General features: G+C 51.5%; 10 protein-coding genes across 10 annotated transcripts; 4 read left to right on the forward strand and 6 right to left on the reverse strand.

Annotated features, from left to right (window-relative positions):
- Positions 1–8: 8 nt before the first annotated feature.
- Positions 9–353, reverse strand: GGS23DRAFT_601726 (uncharacterized protein; the record flags this gene model as incomplete). The annotated part of the gene is made up of 3 exons (XM_051519231.1): positions 9–59; positions 119–166; positions 234–353. 3 exons carry the CDS (start codon positions 351–353, stop codon positions 9–11), a joined length of 219 nt encoding a protein of 72 aa, XP_051366967.1.
- Positions 354–540: 187 nt separating this feature from the next.
- GGS23DRAFT_620332 (uncharacterized protein) lies at positions 541–2,811 on the forward strand (the record flags this gene model as incomplete). Its single annotated transcript, XM_051521093.1, has 8 exons — positions 541–1,131; positions 1,204–1,269; positions 1,320–1,366; positions 1,430–1,614; positions 1,673–2,148; positions 2,212–2,343; positions 2,418–2,549; positions 2,623–2,811. Exons 1-8 carry the CDS (start codon positions 1,027–1,029, stop codon positions 2,809–2,811), a joined length of 1,332 nt encoding a protein of 443 aa, XP_051366968.1. The 5' UTR covers positions 541–1,026.
- A 600-nt stretch (positions 2,812–3,411) lies between these two features.
- GGS23DRAFT_608377 (putative glutathione S transferase) lies at positions 3,412–4,392 on the reverse strand (the record flags this gene model as incomplete). Its single annotated transcript, XM_051520198.1, has 3 exons — positions 3,412–3,636; positions 3,717–4,252; positions 4,332–4,392. 3 exons carry the CDS (start codon positions 4,390–4,392, stop codon positions 3,412–3,414), a joined length of 822 nt encoding a protein of 273 aa, XP_051366969.1.
- A 107-nt stretch (positions 4,393–4,499) lies between these two features.
- Positions 4,500–6,151, reverse strand: GGS23DRAFT_504349 (carbon-nitrogen hydrolase). Its single transcript, XM_051514498.1, has one exon. It carries the CDS (start codon positions 5,728–5,730, stop codon positions 4,720–4,722), a length of 1,011 nt encoding a protein of 336 aa, XP_051366970.1. The 5' UTR covers positions 5,731–6,151; the 3' UTR covers positions 4,500–4,719.
- Positions 6,152–6,756: 605 nt separating this feature from the next.
- Positions 6,757–7,358, reverse strand: GGS23DRAFT_504254 (uncharacterized protein). The gene has a single exon (XM_051514497.1). It carries the CDS (start codon positions 7,219–7,221, stop codon positions 6,889–6,891), a length of 333 nt encoding a protein of 110 aa, XP_051366971.1. The 5' UTR covers positions 7,222–7,358; the 3' UTR covers positions 6,757–6,888.
- Positions 7,359–9,990: 2,632 nt separating this feature from the next.
- On the forward strand, positions 9,991–11,758 carry GGS23DRAFT_601730 (uncharacterized protein; the record flags this gene model as incomplete). The annotated part of the gene is made up of 5 exons (XM_051519232.1): positions 9,991–10,224; positions 10,281–10,497; positions 10,557–10,945; positions 11,034–11,425; positions 11,500–11,758. The coding sequence occupies 5 exons, from the start codon at positions 9,991–9,993 to the stop codon at positions 11,756–11,758; spliced, it is 1,491 nt and encodes a 496-aa protein (XP_051366972.1).
- On the reverse strand, positions 11,739–14,685 carry GGS23DRAFT_620336 (uncharacterized protein; the record flags this gene model as incomplete). The annotated part of the gene is made up of 2 exons (XM_051521094.1): positions 11,739–12,635; positions 14,604–14,685. The coding sequence occupies 2 exons, from the start codon at positions 14,683–14,685 to the stop codon at positions 12,112–12,114; spliced, it is 606 nt and encodes a 201-aa protein (XP_051366973.1). The 3' UTR covers positions 11,739–12,111.
- Positions 14,686–15,023: 338 nt separating this feature from the next.
- On the forward strand, positions 15,024–16,397 carry GGS23DRAFT_620338 (transferase family-domain-containing protein; the record flags this gene model as incomplete). The annotated part of the gene is made up of 2 exons (XM_051521095.1): positions 15,024–15,531; positions 15,637–16,397. 2 exons carry the CDS (start codon positions 15,024–15,026, stop codon positions 16,395–16,397), a joined length of 1,269 nt encoding a protein of 422 aa, XP_051366974.1.
- Positions 16,398–17,201: 804 nt separating this feature from the next.
- On the forward strand, positions 17,202–18,161 carry GGS23DRAFT_608381 (uncharacterized protein; the record flags this gene model as incomplete). The annotated part of the gene is made up of 5 exons (XM_051520199.1): positions 17,202–17,250; positions 17,345–17,553; position 17,616; positions 17,742–17,878; positions 17,943–18,161. 5 exons carry the CDS (start codon positions 17,202–17,204, stop codon positions 18,159–18,161), a joined length of 615 nt encoding a protein of 204 aa, XP_051366975.1.
- Positions 18,162–18,911: 750 nt separating this feature from the next.
- GGS23DRAFT_601735 (cytochrome P450) lies at positions 18,912–20,204 on the reverse strand (the record flags this gene model as incomplete). The annotated part of the gene is made up of 6 exons (XM_051519233.1): positions 18,912–19,072; positions 19,219–19,498; positions 19,541–19,560; positions 19,612–19,719; positions 19,799–19,854; positions 19,921–20,204. The coding sequence occupies 6 exons, from the start codon at positions 20,202–20,204 to the stop codon at positions 18,912–18,914; spliced, it is 909 nt and encodes a 302-aa protein (XP_051366976.1).
- Between the last annotated feature and the right edge of the window lie 2,690 nt (positions 20,205–22,894).

Genomic DNA, 22,894 nt, shown 5'->3' on the forward strand with positions numbered 1-22,894 from the left:
GAGGTCGCTCATGACGAGTGATGTATATGCGCGACCGTGTCAAGCAGCCGTTTTTCATCCTTTAATAGATTATTAGCAACAGTTGGCTAGGGTAGTGCTCTCAGATAAACCAGCCTACATCGGTCAGTTTCCTCTCGGCCCATATGATCCAGCGATCATTGCGGTGCTGAGAAAAAGTCGGTCAGCTACTTTCTGCGCCAATGATGCGTCCCGCCACCACGGAATGTACCAACTTTAAGGATGAATTTGTCCCCGAACAGCTTTTTCAGGCCTTCTACGATGTCTTCGCCATCGTTGTACTTGTATCTCAGGATCGAGTTGACCCAGCCAGGGGGGATCTGGGGTTTCTCCATGTTAGATCGGGTCTGTTGGGGATCGTTCACTTCGCCTCGTAAGGATGGTAAGGCAGATGTCGAGGTTGACTTTTCCTTCCCCTCCTCAACCCCCCTCATCCCCCCCCCCCCCAAACATATCTATACGGTTTGAGGCTGAAAAGACCCCGGCTATTCCTGGGTTATCGTGGATCAGTGATAATGCAGCACGTCAGCACTCGCTTCAGTACGCTTGCATAAGCCATCGCACATCTCTGCGTATTAACGCGGTAACAACCGAGGTGTGGGCTGGTGGGTGTGTACTCTACTGGGCAGAGGACCGGGTGCGCCATTTTCTCTATTCGATGAGGAGAAACAGCAGGCTGGATATGTGACATAATACTCCAAATGCATGGACAGACCGGCACAACATAACTGGCTGCTTAATGTAGCATCTATGCACTGCTGCCCAAGAGATGAAACAATCGTTAGATGTGAGGCTCTATGGGCAATGGCGGCTAGTGTCCCATTTTGTTGCAAAAATGGAGAGGTGACCAAGACTTTAGGACTTGAGCCCAGGAGACAAAGGTTGCACGATGATGTGCATTTCCCTGCCTCATTATTGTTTTCTACTACCAGCACACCCATGGTTTTCATAGTAGGGGCCAGGAAGTGCTAATATTAGCCCCCAAATCACACCCAGTGATAACCGGAAATGGACTGGCCTCGTGCAGAGGGGCCATTCAACGATAATGATTTCAGGAACTTCAAGTACACAGAAAGAGGATTTAAGATCATCTGGAAACAGCTATCAGACAGGGTATCTATTCCTTTACATGCGGCTTGGACCTGACACAGAGCGATCGAGGATGATACTGACCGCCCATATCAGAACCAGAAACCTGTAATATGTTGGGACATCAAGTCCTCTCAGCATCTTAAGGGATGGATTGCGGAGGTCTGTTATCAATTGGCATCTTTTTATAATAATCGGCTGATAGTTCATAGAATAGGGACTTCATAAATGGGGACTGCAAAGATGGAATATTTGCTGTGTGAGTTCTCTTCGAGCGTGAGAGCCGGGGCCATGACTAATTCCAGGCAACCAGCGTCTTTAGCCGAGCCGCAGATGGAGAGGTTTACCGTTCTCATCCGTCGTATCTCCCGGTCTTGGTAGAAGCATTCGGCCAGTTGATCGAGCTGTTCCACATCAGCCCTATGATTGTTCGAGCAATTCGTCGAGAAATCGCGAACTTTTCTCGGAAGTCCGTTCGCTCCGCAGATCCCCCCGGGAATAGAATAGGTATGCGATGGCAGCCTCTGGTATCTGGGCCTCGAATTAGACGAATAATCCTTTCAAGTGTATACCGCTAGAATGAGTTCGACATGGCCAAACGATATCGCCATGTCGTCGACGTATATCGTCCACAAGAAGCTGAGCATGTCTGTCTTCTACGGCTGTACTGATAAACAGTCAGAAGGTATCAGAGATATGCTGGCCAATGCAGGGCCGTTCGCCTGTCACCCTATGCTAGCGGCGGGAATATTAGCTGAACTCGACTTCAGACGCCTTTCAGAGCAGGCAGATACCAATACCGATGATTTTGTCTCAAGCAAGGAAGGGCTTGGCGGTGCGCCCAGAGACCCAGGGACGCTATTGAACCGGGATGGCGAGGAATATCAGCAGCTCATGGACCTCTATGACAGTGGCAGGACGCTAATTAGGGGCATTCGGGTGGTCAAACAGCAGATCTCGAAAATGATTCAACACACCCACGAGCTTGAGAAGGTACATGCGAAAATCAAGGCCAAGAAGATAACCTCGACAAAACTGGCCGTAGGACCCAAGGAGAAGTCTGGGTTGGAGAAGGCTAGGTTAGAGAAATCTAGGTTAGTGAAGCCTAGGTTTGATGTGCATTCGAATATGGAACTACAGATCCGCGAGCGGCTCCTCGAAATGCTGGCCGAGTACGACCAGAAGATGGACCAGTGCGATCAGACGTTGGATATGCTGAACTTCAGCACACAAGTGGTACCGTAGACCTTCTGCCTATACCTCGTTTCGCCTTCTCCCTGTACCCCCAGCTAATACCCGAGAACGAACAGGTGTCGGGCCACGTCGCGAGGCACCAGACGGCTGCGAGCGAGCGCATAGCGATGGAGACGAAGAGGGATAACAAGCAGATGAAGTCGATCGCACTCATGACTATGGTGTTCCTCCCCCTAACGACCGTTGCGGTGAGCAGAGTCTCAAAGAAGAAATAAGAAAACAACTGGCCCCCTTCTGGCCGGTAGCTGACAATCTTTCTAGGCCGTCTTTTCTATGGACGTGTTCGACTGGCGGGCGACGGGGTTCAACAACGTGGTGACCCCCTATTTCTGGGTGTACTTGGGCATCGCGGGCATCCTCACCGTCACAATTGTCGGCATATGGTGGGCGCTGACCCGGGACCCTCGCAGGCGTCGCTCTCTGAAACTCGATCTGGAGAAAGCCGAATAAAGGCCGAATAGACCGACGGCGGGTCTGAGAGCGGAATAGGGGGAATAGGGGGCGGAGGGCGCTCGAGCCCACACGCCTTTGCGTCCGCGAGATCAGACGACAACGTCTCCGCACATCTAAATCGTTCGGCATCAGTAAATCAACCTTCGCTTTGCACATATTTTCAGCGTGTTGCATTTATGAATCATTAACCCACAAAAAAACGCGGCAGCATATCTACCACCCAGGCCTTATGATCATGATAGACGAGTTCAGCAGATAGGCATATAGCGGTCGGGAGGTGTTACCATCATGTACTATGAGATGAAGTCTCCGACGGGGGAGACTCAAGACTGAGAACACGCCGTAAATACAAATTAACCAAGTACCACGTCTAATGGTTGAGAGTATCACTTATCCATATTTTGGGGTTGAAATCTAGGGGAGGGAGGGCAAGTGAACGCGGCTATCATCAAGAAGTTCAGACTTCACACCCGCTGTGCCCGTGTGACCACCAGTTCCTCGAACATCTTCAGGCTATGCGCGATAACCAGACGGGACGCACACCCGAAATCCAGGCACAAAAGTAGCACCAACGCAAAGAATATGCCATGCCCCCCGTCACGCGGCCGGAAACGTCCAGTCCTCGGCGAACCGGTCGTACTGGATATCGGAGTTGCCAGCGAAGACGTCGTCGTACTTGGCGACGCGCGACAGCGGCTCGGCCAGCTGGCGGAAGTAGCCGGCGGCCTCGCGCCGCACCGCCGTATCGCTCCACATCCTGGCCATCCACGCGCGGCCGTCAGCGGTGATGCCGTCCAGGGGCAGCCCGTACGAGCGGAAGCGCTGCCGTGAACGTCAGCCCATCGCGCCGCTGCGTCAGGGGGGGGGGGGGTGAGGAAGAAAGAGACTTAGACCACACGCACCCACAGGACCGGCCAGAAGAACGCGTCGGCGATGCTGAAGCCGCCGAACAGGAAGCCGTCGTCGGCGGCGCCGAGGCGCTGCAGCCTCTCGCGCGTCTGCGCGCGGGCGCGGCTCCACAGCGTGACTAGCTGGCGCGCCTCGCGCGCCGCGGCGGGCCCGACGGCGGCCGCGATGCCGGCGCCCGTGTAGCGGCCGACGAAGTCGGTGGCGCAGGCATCGCGCAGCGCGGAGAAGCCGGCGTGCATCTGGGCGGCGGCGGCGCGCGCGCGCGCCCGCAGCTCGCCGTCCGCCGGCCACAGTCCCCTCCCCGGGTACCGCTCCGCGAGGAACTCGCAGATCGCGAGCGAGTCGCCCACGAGCAGGTCTTCGGCACCGGGGCTGGACGACAGCGTCTGCAGGACCGGGAGGAGCGACCCCCCGAGGTGCGCCGGAGGGCCCGCGGCGGCGGATGCCACCGCCGGCGCGAACGGGTACATCTTGACCGTGCACGGGATGTCGAAGTACGAGATCACGAGGGTTACACGGGCTCCCCAGCCTAGAGGAGGAGGAGAGGAGGGGCATTAGAGCTACAGATGCGTAGAGCTAGACATGGGATGAGACGGATATAGACCTACTCGAGTACCGCGTGTAATACACGTGCAGGGTGTGGTCTGGGCTAGACTCCTTATCCGCCATTATGTTCGCTTTGCCAGTTGGACAGAGCATTGATGAGAGGACTAGCGACAGAAAAATGACATTGCGGGAAACCGTTCATCGTAGTAGGAATTTATTTATTCCCCTTCGGTGCTGTGTCGCGAGAGACCCGCATCCGGGTTACGTCCGGGATTTGCTCCGAATTCATTCACCAGCCGATTACGGAAAGGCAGTCGGCCTCCCCCCAATCGAGTTGGAAGTAGACCCACTACCGGCTATTGCATGACAGGACGCCCTTTACGATGGCGAGTCGGGGAATGAAAAACACAACATCGCATTATCCAGCGTCGTCTCTCTAACTACGCGCAATCACGGCTCGCCTAGTCCCTCAGAACACCACGAGATAGGGCCGACAATGTCCGGCTCGTCCTTCCACCTCTGGGTCATGTCAACGTGCGAACTGAAGACCTCAGGCCGCTTGTAATGACCCACACCATCGACGTACGCCTTCACGAGGTCTAACTGGGACAGGTCAATCTCAGAAACGACGAGCTTGTCCTGGCTGGTTGTGTGGGGCCCAGCAACAATGGAGCAGAAGGGGTGGACGATGGCCGTCCAGCCCCCGCCGGCCCTCACCTTGTCCTGGGGACCTAGCTTCTCGGTCATCCACCGCAGGCACGTCTCATCGACGTAGCTGCTCGCGCATAGCACGAACACCTGCGCGGTCAGGGCGTGCGTCTTCATGAGGGCCTCGATCTGCGCGCACGCCACCTTCTCGAAGCCCTTGAGCACGTCGAGAGCCGGCCAGCAGCCGACGTGAACGTGCTGGCCCTGGTCGATGAGCGCCTGCCGGGCGCCGTTGATGACATGCTCCCAGCACGCGAGCCCGCCGATTCGGTAGCCGCCACCACCGTCATCCATCGTCCGCAGCTCGTATGTGCGTAGCGTGTAGCCGGAGCCCTGGCCCCACACGAGGCGCTCTGCCCACGTCGGCTGCACCTTGCGGTGAACGCCGAGGATGGTGCCGTCGGCGTCGACGGTCACGATGCTGTTGAACAGCGAGTTCCCGCCGCGCATACGCTCCGAGATGCCCAGCACGACGACAATATTAAATTTTGCGCACGCGGCCTGGACGTCCTCTAGATCGTCGGGCACGACGACGCTCTGGGCGGCGTAGAGGGCGACGGTGGCAGCGTTAGGCGCGTAAGCGTACGCGAAATAAGGGAATCCCGGGACGAAAACCTCGGGGAAGGCGAGAAGCTCGACCGATTTGCGCGCCGCCTGGTTGATGAGGGCGAGGACCTTGCGCAGGCTGGCCGCCTTGTCCATGTACACAGGCGCCGCGTGCACGGCCGCAGCCTTGACCTTCTTGTTCAGCATCGCAGTCGGAGGGATGTCGGCTACCAGTTGATGGCATTCGTATAAGACGGCGGCACGGGAAGGCCAAGCACCCCCCGAATTGCTGGCGTAACTACTGCGGTGATATATTGCTCGGGAAGGACAATGCTCAACGTGGGCATCCTCAGAGGGGGGGTGTCGACATGATAGGCCGTTCGCTGCTGCATCGACGTTCGTGTCTGTGATCTGTTGGGTGAATTCCGGGGATGGACCTGGGGGTTACCGCTTGTCAGACATCGGCACGGTCAGCGATTAGACCTGACCGGCGCGTGTGATCTGACAAGGGGTATACTGAACCGCAAATATGGATGATGGCAGTCCTGCGATCTCCCGGATGGCCAATCTGGGGTTGCTTGGCTAGCATTGGAGGCGGTTAAGGGGGCGGGGGGGGAGAGGAGCAAGGGAGAGTTGCGGATAGCACCCCAACATCGAAGATACACCTCCTTATGGAAGCACTACAACCACGACTTTAGCGTCGCCGAGGCACCTGACGTAGGCCACCGAGACGACTAACAACAGGTACCTAGGTACCTAGCCTAGGTACCTCCTCTAGACCCGGGTGGTAGTCGCGCCTGTCTCGGAAGAGGAAAATGGCGTGCACTCGCGACAGGGATCGATGGAATAGGGGAAGGGGGACAGGGCTGGCCAATGGGACTACAGGGCCGTCGCGCAAATACGGGTACATGCGTATACTCTTATTTAAGTACCCAGTACCTTCATGGTACACCCGGTGTAGTGCCCAAATACCACGCCGGGCTCTTATCTGCTCCACCTGTGACGCCCGCTACGCTGCTTGAACTCCTCCCTCTGCTCGCCCGTGTCGCCGCTTCGTTGGTGAGCTCCCGCGTGGCCGATCAATCACGTACCTGGGGCTAGAGGTACCCTGGGCCACTTAGGTACTCGTTACCGACCTCTTAGGAGGTACAGGCGCGTATGCTGGGTGCCTAGGGGCAACCCGTGCCCGTGAGATCGGGCCTAGTCGCCTCGTCCTCGCAGTCTCGCTCTGCTAGTCTACGAACCACGGTGCCTTTGCCAGTTCTGTAGGATGGCCTATCGGGCCGACTGCGAGCATCTGGCTTCTAAGGATACCTACGTCCCTGTCTGTCTCTACCGGCGGCCAAATATCCTCCAGCAGCCTACTCATAGACCGCGCCCCTTCGTCGAGGACGTCTTTCGGCTCGACCAGCAGCGCCGCGTGTGGCCTGCCATCTCCCACCGCCGACGCTCCCTTGACCAACGGGTATCGATCTCGAGTGGCGTAGCATTGAACCGCTCGCTGTCAGACAATACTACGATGTCGTCTCTGCGACCGTAGTATTTGAACAACTGCGGCTTCTCCGGGTACTGTTGGGAGAGGTCCCCGGTGCGGTATTCGGTGGTGTTGGGTAGGTCATGGTAGACGGCGCACACCTCTACGTCATCGGCCTGCATAACCAGCTCGAACGGTCCTTCGTCGGCGTCGTGGAGCAGCATCTCGCGTTTGAAATGGGGGTTAAACTCGTACCGCGCCCAATCCTCGCGACCGACCGCCAATCCTGGCACCGAGAAAATCTCTGTCGAGCCGAAGGGCGAGATCAGGTCAACACCTGCCTCTAGCGAGAGGTGGTCTCCAGCTCAAGGGCGGAGAAGGGCGTCGACATAGCTAGCCGATCCAATCCAGGTTCTTGAATAGGTCGATGTCGTTGGGCCCCTGGTGGACGAGTTGCTCGATCACGGTGGGCACGAGGAACACTGCCCGCACTTTCTGATGTTGCATGATCGTCTTCAGGAGGGGGCCGTCCACAGCCAAGTGCGGAGGCCCCAGCCAGCACCGGTGAAGCTTTTCTCACGATTGGAAAGACCGGAGCTACCCGCCAGTTGCATCGAAGATTATAGATCCATGTTCGCGTCTCTCACCAGTAAAGGCGAGGAGCCCGAAAAGCTACGTTCGAGTCAGTCTAGGCCCCAGAAAGGTGTGGCACCTGGATCCTCTCGCATGGAAGAAGGGAAATATCGTAAACACCCTTGCGTCACCTCCAAAATCCCACCTTATGGAATCTATTTTGCCGTGACTGGGAGGGGACGATAGTTCCCTTTCGTTGCCAAATCTCGCAAAGGAACTGTAGGTCATCGTGATCGGCTTCCGTCGCCCTGTTGCATGTTAACTCTTCTCACCTCGACTGCGTAACCGAGTTAGCCCCTACCGGTAGTCTCCGCAGCATCCAAGATTAATAGGGAATCACCTCTCGCTTTGTCATATCCCGAAGTAGCTGATAGTTTCAAAAGCTATCGCTTCGGCCAAAGTTCTCCTCGATCCACTTGGCCGTAAAGTTGACACATCTAGCGATACGCACTAATACTGTGACGTCCTGAAGCTCGCCTATAGCGTCTGCTGACTTAGGTATGGCGGGATAGACCATGCGCGGATTTATCTTCACAAGCTTGTCGAGGGCCGGCGGCGGTAGCCTTCGTCCGTAGGTTTGTGCTCCTATCCTTCCGGAGACGACTTTCACAAAAAATAGTGCTTGGCGCTCTTCTACGCAACTGGCAACACTCCCCAGGATGAAATACGAAGGCGAGTACAAATAAATACGACTAACTATCAACAGAACACCTCTCAACTGGAGAGATGGCAGAGCGGCCATAGCTAAGGTTCGGCACGCGTCTTTCACTTTTGTTCATGCCGATAGAATCGAGAGACGTATTTTGCATCAACCGTCACGGGGTCACTCCATCACCCAGGCTCTCTTACGTGTCCATTCTACAGACGGGCAACGGACCATAGATAAGATACTACGTAAATTGTATGCTAATTTGGGATGGCAATGAAGCATAAAGCTCTCCATTCCCTATCATCCCAGAATTCGATCCTATCGTCATTCGGGACGATTATTATACCCTGCTTACCGATATTCACATTGTACCGGGCAAGGATTATCAAAGCCGATGACTAGATTATAGGAGACATCTTAAAAGAAGGAATAATTCCAATAACTACGTCGAGCCCCTATGAGGTTCGGTGCTAGAACTAGAATTATGCCAGATAGTTTCTTAACGGACGCCTTACGTAATCACACAACCTCATATTTAGCTAATCAAACATCTCGACTCCCGCTAAATGACGTAAGTGTGCATGTATTGGTGTGATTAGTAATCGCTATTTGTGAACGAGAGAAATCACCAAAATTACGACCCTTTCTCTACACCCATCCCAATAGCACGTCGCCTGCCTCCTACATCTCCACATCCGCACATTCAAGTTTTCTCACCTTTGAGTATAGGATGTTTCGTGAGTACTCTCATGGCGCCATTCTACTTCTTGCTGGGGATCCTGTGTCCTCGTGGCTCTTCGAAACCGAAGAACACGTTGTCAAGCCATCAAGTGAAGGCGTCCTGATATTAGATGAGGCAACATTTTTTCTCTTTTTATTGATAGAATTGAGTATAGTCATATCGGATATTATTTTACTCCGGTTCATCATCATTTATTGCTTACCGCCTCTTCCACTCCGGCGGTATCTCATCGAGAGGTAGAAGACGCAATACCTAATTCCGCCTAGAGACGAAACGAAACTTGGTGATCCGAGAGCATGGTTCGGCCTAGGCTATCATGCGAACGTGTACCGTATCGTGTCTGGCGGTAGGCCAGAACAGTGCCCCCATTTGCGTTTTACCGCTATCCAACGTGTCACAGGTGGCGTTCCGTAATGGCGGAATCGCATCATGCAATATTTGGAACTCCAGGGCGAACGCGGAGTCCTACCCCAGCACGTCAAGACGACCCCTAATTGCCAAAGCTCCTCGAGGCTATTAAACTAACCAAATAGATGGAGTATCGAACGAAGCAGAATCTCGGTAACTCCGGAGCCTCTATTTCCCATGAGAGACGAGGTGCTTCTCTAGCCTTCAGCTCCGCTAAGTATAACGTGAGGCCCGGACAGTTAACTTTTACAGAGATAATGTAGGTCCTCATTTCCACAGTGGCGGTTTATCGATTGTCGATACCTGAACTCCGGCCGGCTGAACAGGAGCGTGATTACGTTAGCCTATCTTGCGGCGCAATCCTCAGGCTCCCTAGTCAGCGCAGTGTTACCCCTATCTGAATAGGGGCCTGTTGGCTACGACTAGAATTAACATGCGGCATATAATTAGGGGTTTTGTCAACTGGATTGGTTCTAGCATATAAAGCGTCTAATAACCTTCCATCGTGCCTCTCTGGAATTCGCTTTTCGTGCGCGGGATCTCGTGCTACGCCTTGGCAAGATGCATTACGTATCATTTGCGTTGTTGGCCTTGCCATTCGCTATCGGCTTGTCAATAGGCAAGAGGTTCGACAAGCTGATTGACTGTTTGGAACGGTCACTGTCACCCCACGAATCCATCGTGCTTCCTGGTGACCTAGGATTTTCTAACGACACCGTTCGATTTTCGACACTAAACGCCCCTACGTTCAGGGCTGTCTCGAGGGTTTCCAACGAGCATGATATCAGAGTCTCGGTACGTAAGATCTGTCTCCTAGAGTTTGTTCTCTGAGTCACGCTGACACATTATAGATTAATTGCGCGAGGCTGACCGCGACACACTTCCTGGTTACCGGTACCGGCCATGGAACATATTCGGGCTTTGGTGAATTGCAAAACGGGCTCGAGATCTACATCGGTAACCTCGATGGCATAAAGGTCGACCCGAAAGCGAATGTCATGACTATCGGGAGTGCTACTCTGTTCAAGGACGTAATCAGCTCTCTCTACAATGTGGGGAAAAATGTCCGTAAGTAGAAGTGCCCTTGGCTTCCCAATTACTTCCTAGCTAACATGAAGCCTCTTAAGCTACCGGGAGTAGCCCCTGTGTTGGAATGGTAGGCGCCACCTTAGGAGCTGGAATTGGACGGCTCCAAGGTCTGTATGGCCTTATTTTAGACAGTCTACTCTCTGTGCGTATCATGCTACCCAACACGACGGTCGTTGAAGTCTCCCACCATTCCAATCCGGAGCTTTTCTGGGGTATTCGTGGAGCCGGGTTCAACTTTGGCGTTATTCTGAGCGCAACCTACCGCATATATGATGAAGTGCCCAACGGTCTGCATTTCAGTGCCGATTACGAGTTTCCCATCTCCAGCGCAAAGCCTTTCTACCAGGCACTCAAAGATGAAGCCGCGAACATGCCTGCCCCGCTATGTATCACCACCTCTCTGACTTGGAATTCATCTCACAACGCGGTACGTATCATTGGCAACTCGAATTCGGTCGTCATATCTGTATAATGCTTTGTGTGGAGGCTAATAATCATACCTCTTCCGGTAATAGCCGACACTCAAAGTCAACGCGGCGTACGCGGGGCCAGAGTCTGAAGGCCGCGTTGCGGTGCAATTCCTTGACAACATCGGACCTACGCTCCGCCGGAACTATACCACAGTACCATGGGACCAACTACTATCCTACACACTATTCTCGGGTGGGGATGAGTCTGTTTTAGAGTGTAGAGTATCCTCTGGCAAGCGGGAAGTCTTGAGCGCTGCATTCAACGAGGTTGACGTGGATGCACATGTCAGCATGACAGAACAGTTCAACGACATGGTCACCAGATATCCACAGATGAGGGCGAGCGACAACGGTTTATATTTCTGCGCTACGCAAGTCGTCAGGCGATATCCTAAAAAGTCTACGGCTTACCCATGGAGACAGGCCATTGGGCACTAGTAAGTCTTCCCCCCGCTAGACTCTCTGTATTCTTGACAAGTCCAAAGTTTTACCCGCTGACACGACTCACCAGCACTTGGGGCATTGTCTACGATGATGACAGCAGTACGGATGCCACCATCGATAACCTCCCAAAAAGGATGCGTGCGACGATTTCCCGAACCGCAGGCACGGACGGTTTGAACACGTATGTCGGGTTCTCGAACGGGGATGAGCCGCTTCGGGCGTTGTTCTCACAAGAGAACCTGTCTCGGCTGGCTGCCCTGAAGAAGGTCTATGATCCGCGAGGTCTCTTTAACGCCTACCATCCACTTCCAACATTCTACCCTTGAGAGCTCCCCAACGTGAAATAGAAATGACTAGGGCGCATATTTACGGATACTTTGTTCAACACCAAGATGTGAGGAGTTTGGTTCTTACTGGCGGCTAACAAAACCACTACTGCTCTGCAAGGAGCTTGGTGGTTGGGACGCTTTGCAACACCGCCGGTCTCGGTGTAGTTATTCGCCGGTTGCGCGGGGTATTTTCATGGGGACTGGATTGTAACTTCGTTTAACCTTTACCCAAGGTACAGCCATATGAACTTCTTATTCATGTGTCGCGTAAAACGTAGACGCCTACATTTACGCTTTGCGGTATATAGGCATATAAGGGCTAGTTTGATTGCCACGTAACATATAATTTTCTAGAATTCTTCGAGGTCGCTGGCCCCTGCCACTTGACACGCCATACCAACAATGGCGATGTCGTTGTCAAGCCCCTCCCTCTGACCTTGGTGGCTTGAAGCTGCAGACGGGTCGAGAGCGCTGTCACATAGTCGTGGTACAGCTTGATCCAGGTCGGATACCTGAACTAGGCGCGGGCCGAGATTGCGCATCAGCCAAGGTGGGACGCCGCGATCAGGGCCAAAGGAGGCTACTATCGAGTCCTTGGAGTTTAATCGCGAGGCATGAACGAAAGCGAAGGTTTTATACCACCTCGACTGCTCTACGAGAATCATGCGTAGAACGATGTGGTGAAGCTTCAATCCTTGTTCCATCTTCCCCGTGTCGTCCAGGTGTATAGGAAGCGTGAGACCAGGGGTATCTGGGAATTGGAAAGCAGGATTGGAATCGCAAAACCTCACGACCGCGTCAAGACTGTCTCGATGGCCTTTGACAGTGAAATCGACCGCGAAGTCCCACCTCAGAAGCGGTAACGCGGACTTGCCTTAGTTGCTGAAGTAGTAAAGGAGCAGTACCTTCTGAAGTTATCAAGGTCGCGCGCCTTTCATCGTACAGGGCCGATATATACGCCCATGGCACCATATTAATGACACGCCATATCATCCTTGCATAGTCTAGAATTACCTCTGGGAATCCGTCAAGTACTCTAACCAACTCCCGCGCCATGTCTGAAGAGGTCCATGCTGCAGCGAATGACTTAGAGCGGCCATGTAGGCGGTCGGAGGCGTCGTGCGCGTCAACAATAGAGCCAACGAGCATGGCCAGACGCACGGAGACCGCGCCATACTTTCGAAATGATGCCTGTCATACGAGCCGGAGACGGCAGAGGCGCTCAGTAAACTAGTGCAAAATCCCACCGTCGCCGCGTTACGTTTAGCGAAAGCGGCATGAAAATCTGGAACTCTGTCTAAGCTATTAGGCAAGCTTAGGGGAGGTATTGAGAGAACTGCGTAGGTTAGGTAAGGACAACGAGGGGTATAAGGAGGATGTTCGGGAGTTGCGGAGGCACTTGATCAAAAATTCCTGTCTTGAGCCAACTGCCTAAACTCTTCAACAGCTTTTCTCCTGGGATTGCCTGAAGCTCGGGGAGTTTCATAACCAGGGTACTCCAGAGAGTTGGTAGTTCCGATACTATATCTAGCTCCACCTATAGTCCTCTGATTCTGTCAGAGCTTGCCTTAAAGCTTTTAAAGAATCCTCTCGGTAGGAGAGAGCTTGAGGGCCGAATAGGAGGACGGTAGTTCATGAGTCTCGACTCAGGGGTGGAGTGGAAGTCATGATCTTTAGGGTGCAATTGTCTTTAAACAAGGATAGAATTTGTCGAGTCTGAAAGAATCTAGGGGTTAAGGCCGTAGAAGAGAAATCCAAAGGACTTCATCGGCCATTCGAATGAATAGGGACGTTGTTGAAGAAGGAGCTCACAGTTTCGATGGTGCAGTCGAACACGCAGCGGGGCCTAGCCTCGAAATGTATATCACAACCCTTCTTCCTCTTTAGCAGAGCATGTGAGCCCGCACGTCGTTGTGATACCAGCCTCTTATCTTTTATTTATGCATGATCGGTGGGCCATTATAACTACGATGGATGTTTACAAAACCCGGCGGAAGAATCGTCTCAGGCACCTAACTTTTTAGAAACTGCAGGTTTTAGATGGCGACGGAAGAGGATAACTTCAAAAACTCAGGCATACACAGATCGGTAGAAATTCCCGAGGGCGTCCGGTTTTCGGGGGGCGGCATATACCTCATAACTCAGCTCATCATGTCGGTATCAGAAAACGACCAGACTTCCATTCCCGAAGCGGTCTGTGTATCTAGAACGTGACATTCGTCTTGAATTTTGCCGGTAACGTCTGGTCTCGGAGATCATAAAGAGGTCGGCGCTTTTATGTCAATCAATAAATTTCGGCCAATATTTATTTTAATGCGGTCGTTAGCTGATTTCGATCGACCCCATATAGCTGACAACACCTCATGGGTATAACTCATGTAATATCAAAAGAAGAGTGCCTACGCGGTTAATCCTACGTACCTATTATTGTGAATTAACCAGGTCACTGGCCAGTGCTATCATGAAAATGTGTAAATTCCCCGACAAACCTCTTTTGGGACGGGTTTGGCCCTGCGGCTGTAGAAACAGGAACTCGGCACGGTCCCATAACACTGTCTACTAGGACCTGGTGATTAACGAAGATAACTGCAGGCGGATTTTCGCATGCTTGGTATCATGAGTACATAAAGTTCAAGGGTACAATTCCATCTTCATGCTTCTCATTTGCTTCTCGTGGTTGGCAGATGTTGGGGTGCCTGCGCCGGCGGAGGGCAGGGTCAGCTGGCGTGCGGATGTAGGATGTGAGAAATAACTAACTCCGAAAGCGTTCCACTCATAACTATCTCTATATAAGTATTTACCAGTGAAAAGTGGATATACTCTACTAAATCTCTATGCGAACATGAGCCCTCGTATCGTTCGGAAGATGTAGGTCGGCCCTGAAATCCCGGGTCCCGATCTTTCTCAAACACCGAAGTTGCCATCATGGCCACCCCGATACATGGCCTTAGGAGCACTGGGCCCGAATCGGGCCAACAGTATAGAGATTTCACGGTGATAACGTCACTCTGTACAGGCGGTGACTGAAATACCTCCGCCGGTGGATTAGAGGGCGGTTTTCCTGTTGGTGGAAGGATTCGCTGGTCGCCAACACTGCAGATTTTGTGTTGAACTTATGTTAGGTCCGTTCCGAGCCAGCTCTCAATAAATAGTCACATTGTAAAACTTGTTGCAACTCTCTACCTCCCCGGAGAAGGCCTTAAACAGAAGATTATCCTGATGCTATTCTATCTCCTTAGTCGAAGGTTATCTAGTGAAGAAAATGGGCGACTTTGCGCATCTAAGAGACGTCGTGGGACAACTCCCCTTCCTGAAGACCTACAGCCACATTCTCTTGGCCTTCGAGCTTAAGGGCTACGAAGAGTCGAAGGATGAGACTACTAAGTGCTTGCAAACAGCTTCTCTCAAGCTTACGGAGGCATTTCCATGGCTCGCCACAAAGGTGGTTAATCGATGTAGTGGGCCAGGTAACTCTGGACTCTTCGAGCTAGAGCCCTGTGCTCTGTGGTCGCCACCTAACACGGTTCTTCGAGTAAAAGACTGTTCGAGTCTCTGTCCCCCTTGCGAGGATATCGTCAGAAGGCGTGGACCATGTACAATGCTTGACGGCGGCATACTCGGTCCTCGCAAGGCATTCCCAGAGAGCTACGAAGAGACCGAAGATGACCCAACACCCGTGCTGGCCTTCCAGGCCAATTTCATCAGGGGCGGCTTGCTCTTGGACTGCGCAGCACAGCACAATTTCATCGACATGAATGGCATCGAGCAATGTTGAGATCTCTTGGCAACTGCAATGAACGGCGAGCCTTTCTCGACAGATATCATTGCACAAGGGAACATGGATTGACGAAACCTGGTGCCACTTCTTCGGCCAGGCGAATCTACGAAGGACCACAGCCAGTTCAAGAGGCCGGCTGCATCTGAGAAACCCCCGCTACTGCTCCGGCCAAACTCCCCTTTCTTCTGGCGGTATTTCCGTTTCTCGGCACATAAGTTAAAGGAACTGAAGGCCCGCGCGATGCCATCTGAGGGCTGCGACCCCTCAGTCTCTTACATCTCCACCAACGACGCGTTGACAGCTTTCTGCTGGCAGCGTGTGACTACCGTCCGTCTACGTCGACATCAGACGCCTCACGCGACGGCAAAGTTTTGCCGCGCAGTAGACGCATGGAATACGATGGGGGTTCCCCCGGGGTACATGGGCGATCTCGTCACGATCGCCACGTCTAGGATGACATTCAAAGATCTTGTAGACGCGCCGCTTTCAGTCATCGCCGGCGTGCTCCGTAGAGATCTCAATGCCGTCGATACGCCTGATTACATTCGAAGCTTTGCCACGCACATCGCTAACACCCCGGATAAATCTACGATCGTGTACGGCGGCAAGCTCAACCCCGACACGGACATCGGTTCTTCGCCGTGGGCTCGGATTCAGTTATGCCGAGTCACCTTTGGTCCATTAGGCAAGCCGGCGTTGATACGGCGGCCGAACTTTGGGCCGATCAGAAGTGACATCTACTTCATATCGCAGTTGAAATCTGGAGACATTGATGCGCTACTCTGCTTCAACGAAGAGGACATGGACGAGCTCATCGAAGAGGAGGAGTGGAGTGCATATGCAGACTATATCGGGTGATTCTTCAGTATTAGTATATTATGATTAATATCTCGCCATCTCACACACTCTCGCGCCCTTGTAAAAGAGGCCGTACTTGTAATTCTTCCATTCATCCACATGAGGATAGTCGGCGCCGGGAGAGTATCGTGCGTGCAATACCCGACGTGTGACATTCAGAAGCCAGCCGGCTGCATCCGCATCGGGTCAGCGCATTGCCCACAGTAGGCATGCATCCGCCCATGAAACTGCGAAGGCCGACGCTATTCGGGAATAGCAACGATCCCCGTTCCGCCCCGGTGAATTTCGGAAAGACACCCGGGGTTGCCCCGGTAGGCGATGAGGCCCCATGCCGTCGCCAACTCCGACAGATCAGCGGCCCAGTCCAAGACACGACCAATCGGAAGACCGCGTACGTAATAATGGATCGTACCCCTTCCGAAAGGGACAGGTTTAGTAGGCGAAGACTGGGAACACTGTCAGGACTTTGCAGGTCGAAACGAAATCGGGGGTTCAACACACTGGGATGGGGACGATCCAAAATGAAAGTCACTCAGGAGACCTCGGACATGCCACGGAGCCATCGGTGGTCACCCCCATCCCATACCATAGTTGGCTGTACCGTCAAAAGGCGTCAGCTCTGCGCACACCAGCTTGAACATCTCGGCCAGGTCAATGCGTAGGTACACGGCGATCCAGGGCCAGTTAACGATCATACAGGTACAACGCATTAGCTGTACGTTACCAGCTGCCTATTCCACAGCGTCTTCATCGCCGCTTGGCCGACCAAATCTCACGCAACTGAGGTGAACGTTCACAGCCGCCATGACCGCCATCACGAAACCCACAGTCCTCATCACAGGCTGTAGTGAGGGTAGTCTGGGCGCGTCTCTCGCCCTCTCCTTTGCTTGACGGAATTTCCACGTCTTCGTGACGCTTCGCAACCCGTCTAAAGCTGCCCACACTAGAGTCCCACGACGATGTTGAGATCCTACCGCTAGATGTGACCAGTGCCTCGTCGATTACGTCGTGCGTCGACGCGGTAGAGAAGAGAACGGGTGGCCGGCTCGACGTGCTCGTCAACAACGCCGGCGCCATGTTTTCCATGCCGCTGCTGGACACGGACATCGACCAGAGCAAGAAGCTGTTCGAAGTCAATGTTTGGGGCGTTTTGGCTGTCACCTAGGCCTTCGCACCTTTGTTGACCCGATCTGGGGGAACGATCCTGAACATCTCCAGCGTTGCGGGTGAGATAAGGTTGGCTTGGCAAGGCTCGCCCGTTGCTTTTCTTCATCGTTCATCCTTATCTAGCGCTGTCGTAAAGTAGCCCCAGTTCCTGTTAGCAGTAATCTCACATCGGCACAGGTGTATACAACACATCGAAAGCTGCCACGCGCTGGCTCTCAGAGACGTTGCGGATCGGGATGAAAGGGCTGGGCGTGCGGGTGGTCACGGCGATGATCGGCGAGGTGAACACGAAGATTTACGCCAACGGCCTCGCGGTTGCGCCACCTTCACTGCCTGCGACGTCCTACTACATCGCGATCAAGGATGATATTCCAACAGGGTACAGGCGTCATGCAGAGGGAAGCTGAGGAGCCCGACGTCACGGCCGAGAACCTTGTGCGCGACGTGCTGAGCGGACGGGACGGCCATGTCTGGCACGGCGGCGTCGTCGCGGGACGTGCGAAGTACTTCCACTGGACGCTCCCCGAGCGCTTCTTCGAGTGGATGTTGCTTGCAACAAGGGGGGTCTACCAGATCAAGCCTCCGCAGCAACCTTAGTCATAGTTGCGGGCATCACGAGCTAGTATATAATAGCTAGAGGAGGAATTGGGATGTCGAGGAACAGCACATGAGAGAGGGACCTTGCTAAGTAGCATTCGATAATACTTTTCAAATTAGGATAGCCTGTATGCTATGTATTAGCTTTCATGGTTGAACTGGATAATAGGGGAGAATCATGCGTGTCCTGTTGTAGCCGATTAAATAGGGGTATTGCACTCGCTCACATCATTATAACCAAGTTCATGTGGAAATATTATACACGAATTTCGCAACATATACCTCCACATAGAGTCTTTCTCTTATGCTGCCAACGATTCATCATCGTGTCTCAAATTTCAAATACACTTGGACAAGTCGATTGATTCAGTGAACATCCCCTTCCTGCACATTACGCAACTATAAGAGAGAACGCAAAGAGTGCTGAGAGAAGTCCGACGTGATTAATAATGTGTACAACATCACCGGGACGTCTCTGTGCCGTAATAGCAGTCTCTACATCCGTCGCGTAAAACGTAGACGCCTACGATACGCTTTGCGGTATGTAGGCATATAAGGGCTGGTTCAATTGCCACGTGACAACATCATAATGCTATCCCTTTTTATAATAGATGAGGCATTCAATACCAATCAGTGTCGTCATGAAAGCCGTCTGCTAACTACTCATAAGACCATGCGTATACCCAATTCCACTACCCCCAAGCGCAGTGCGGTGTGCTGGATAGCCTGGCGAACGGAATGTATGTGCCCTCACACACGAAGGACGGGTCTGATGTACGTGATTTGCGGCCCCCGATTGACAATCTCCGCTGCCCTGAAGCTTGCGTAGGCGTCCGAGATCAGTTTGAATTCGAAGCTGAGGACCAGCATGACTATCATGATGCGCAGCTCCATGCGCGCCAATCTCTGCCCTATACGTGTTGCCATATCAGCATTCCATCACTGCATAATTCCGTGCTCTTCGATACGCATCAACGATTATTGGAATCGTGGGTTTCTTGGCCGTCAATGGGCGATAGAAGCAAGGGGAGAGAGAGGGGCGGGGTTTGTCTCGTACCAAAGCAGCCCCGCGGACCAGCTCCAAAGGGTATCATGGGGCCTGCGTAGCCATTATAATTGCCTTGGGTGTCGATCCAGTGCTCGGGCTGGTAGAGACCCTTGGTACCACGGCGCCAGGGACCCGTCTCGCGCTGCTTCGAGGTCGGCGACTGGAGCGCGGGGTCGATGACGAAGTCGTCCATGTCCTCGTAGCTCTGGATGCTGGGGGCGCTGAAGACGTCGACGCCGGCGGGGATGCGGTGACCGAGCACGACGACGTCCTGCGTCGTGCGGCGCGTCTACAACGGTGCCGTCAGCGCGATCCGGATCAGCTCCTGGACGCTCGCGTCGAGGTACGGGTCTTCCGCCGCGATGATCTATTAGTATGACGGCAGTTTGGTCGAGCTCGCACCCGGGAAGAGCTTTAGCAGCGTATCGCGCAGCTTGCTCTGCTTGCCCTGGTTCGCTGTGAGGTACTTCATGCTCCATTTCGTGGTTTTCTGTGTCGTCTCATGCCCACCTGTGGTAAGGAGGAGAGCAAACGTTAGTTGACAATGGGTGCTCGTTATCCGTATCGGGACATTGCTGTGTTTACGTACCGGCAATGTATGTGAAGGTCTCGTCGACCATCTCGCGGTGGCTCGACGACATTCTCCTTTTCGACCCGAGCAATGCACTGCGCTTAAATACTTCATCCATGGCGGATTAAGCCTCACCATACCTACTCTGAGAGCTCTCAACAAGCGTCAGGATAGCTTCCTCCTTGATGGCCCAGGCTCGCTTCCACGACGGCGTCATCCAGACCCGCAGCCTGGTTGCCGCCAGCCATATTGATCCGCGAATGCTCTTCAGATGTTCGATCAAAATCTCGCATGCCTCCATAATCTCAGGCAAGTCCGTAGGGTTACGAAATCGAACGGCCTCGTCCTGGCCCCCTCGGTCTAATATCTTGCCTGTCGAAGCGGCTTCAATGCGGCGGGTGATTAAGCCCAGGTCGTCACCCATAGCTGCTGTCCAAATGTCACACGGGGATGGAACCCTGCACCAATAATCAGGTTATACGGGTTAGGAGGACAATATCGGGTAGTAAGGCCGTTACCTCGGCGACCTATTAAGGAAGGTCCTAGATAAGCCCCGGATAGCTTCGGTATTAGGGTACCTAGGTACTAAGGTACGGAGGTACCCCTGGAATATATTAGGACGAAATAAAGACCGGGAAACCTAAGAAGGGATAAGGACTTAAGAGATCCCCTATAAAATTATTAATTAAATTAAATCTATTTTAAGTATATCCCTTTATTATAAATAATTCTATATTATTCTTACCTTTATAACCTTATTATAAGCTAGTAATAAGAGAAGCTTACGCCTAAGCTTACGTCGTACGCCGTAGCCGCCGCCTTAGTATTATTATTACCGGATTAATCCCGACCTTTTATTAAAGATCCGGAGCTATAGGCGTTCTTATTTCCGCGACCGGCTACCTCGGGGCTAGCGTCGATCTTTATAACGGAGGTAGCTTAGATAATAATTACGATTAATAAACTAAAGGCCGCGATAGCCGAGTTAAAAGTAAAAAACGCTAAACGATAGCGAACCTTTCCGACGCCTTAGCTAGAAGTAACCCCCGAACCGACCGATAAATTCCTCGTAATATATTAACCTTAAATATACGAAGTAATTATAGCTAATGCTCCGGAAATCACGAACTTAGGAGTAGTTATACGAGATCTTCCGTAGTAGATCGTAAACTTATACGAGTAAATGGGATAAGCATACTAAAGCCTGGCGATATTAGCTAACTAAGTCGATATAGGATATCGATAAAATACGATCCTAAAGGAATAATACGAATAATTACGATAGCTTTACTAGACCGCTACGGTTATATAGGTTATTAGTATAAGGACTACGAAGATATAGATCTATAAGTTCTAGAAGTAGGTCGTAGAATAAAATACTTATTTCGCTTAGAACGTATAGAAAATAATAATTAAGTTTGCCCGATAGAATAAAGTACGGACCGCTACCGTAAATTAATTCCGAAACGCCGCCCTTTAGAATTAATAAGCCTTAGTTTAATTACACGAAAAATATAATAAATTAGTAACGGACGTTAGCTTATAGGCTACGTAGAAGGATAAATAGATTAGTAAGATCCTTAGTAAGGAATACCTTACTCCCGGGGTTATAAAAGAAAAGACTTAATTAATTAAAGATAATCTTAAGGCTTACGTAATTAATCTAATTAAGGAATATTAATAACGACGATTAAATAATAAGCTAACGAATATCGAATTTATTATCGCTAGAGCTAGCTAAAGGATTAGGACCCTTACTCCCGTATTAATTATTCGCTTTACGACGGCGTTAACGGAAAGATATATTAATAACGAGGCTAAAATAAGGGAGATTATTTCTAACGGCGTATTATAGGATACCGCGGTTAAACGTACCGCTATACGCGCGCGGGCCCGTTTTTAAAACGTAGCTATAGGTACCTTTATATTAAGAGGGGCCGGATTAAGACTACTACTACCGCTAAAGATCCCGCGAAATACCTTAAGAGATTTAAGGAATTCCGATAACTCGGACGGCTTAGAGTCCGGGGACTTATAAAGGCTACGACGTTTTCCAGGTACTCCTAAAGAACCTTAAGAGCCCCTTAACCTAGCCGAAGAACGTATAGTTCGGGCCTAAACTAAAGTTATAAATAATCGGCGAAGTATTACGGTAACGATTAATCCGGTATATCTTATTAAACCTACGGCTTATAATAATAAGGACCTAGCTAAGTTCCGCCTTTAATAAATTAAAGTTAAATCTTATTTCGAAACTTATAAAGAAAGCTTTACCCGGGACGTCTAGAAAATTAATTAAATAAAATCGATATTTACCGAAAAGGTCTAGCTCTAATATTAATAAAGGTTAACCTAGGTAAAAAGGTTAATAGTCGTCGATATTTAGGTAGGATATTCCTAAGCCCTCTAGGAACGATTTAAGGATCCCGTCGAACGATATCGTAATTCTAAAAAAATATAGGAACTAAAGTATTAGGGAGATATCTCCTAATACCTTACCGAACTTATAGATCTTAACGACGTCGTCTAATAATCGGGAACTACCTTTTAAAACTATATTATCCGTACCTTACCTAATAAAATAACTAAGTTAGTTTATTTACGACTAAGTAATATCCCCGAAAGCGATAAAGCCTTCCTTGGAGTAATTAAAAAAGCCGGTTAAATCTATGAAAATATAATAACTAACCTAGGAATTTCAGGAAAAGGAGGGTCCGCTTCGTAGAAGGAGTATACGAAAGCGGACTAGTAATAAAAGTAACCCGTAAAAAAAACTCGCTCCCGCTTAAGTTAACCGGTAAACGAACGTAAAAGTAAGAATAATAAGAAACCCGTACCGGTTAAGGACTTACGGTAGATAAGTAATAAAGAAGCTTTAACCAGAATTAACTAAGCCGTAATCGATTAACGAAAGAAGGATAAGAAAGCTTATTAGCGATATAGAAGGGATAATTATTAAACCTTAGCTTACTTCGTTAAAAAGGACTTAAAAGGACGGAACTTATCCGCGTTACCTAAGAAAGTCTCGTTAGGAAAAAGAGGAAGGGAGGAACCCGAACCGTTACTTAATAAAAGAATTAGAATCGATACTATTATACGATAGAAGGAAATCCT

The sequence above is a fragment of the Durotheca rogersii genome, assembly GCF_024521655.1.
Source record: "Durotheca rogersii strain YMJ 92031201 chromosome Unknown GGS23scaffold_77, whole genome shotgun sequence".
NCBI classification, from domain to species: Eukaryota; Fungi; Ascomycota; class Sordariomycetes; order Xylariales; family Xylariaceae; genus Durotheca; species Durotheca rogersii.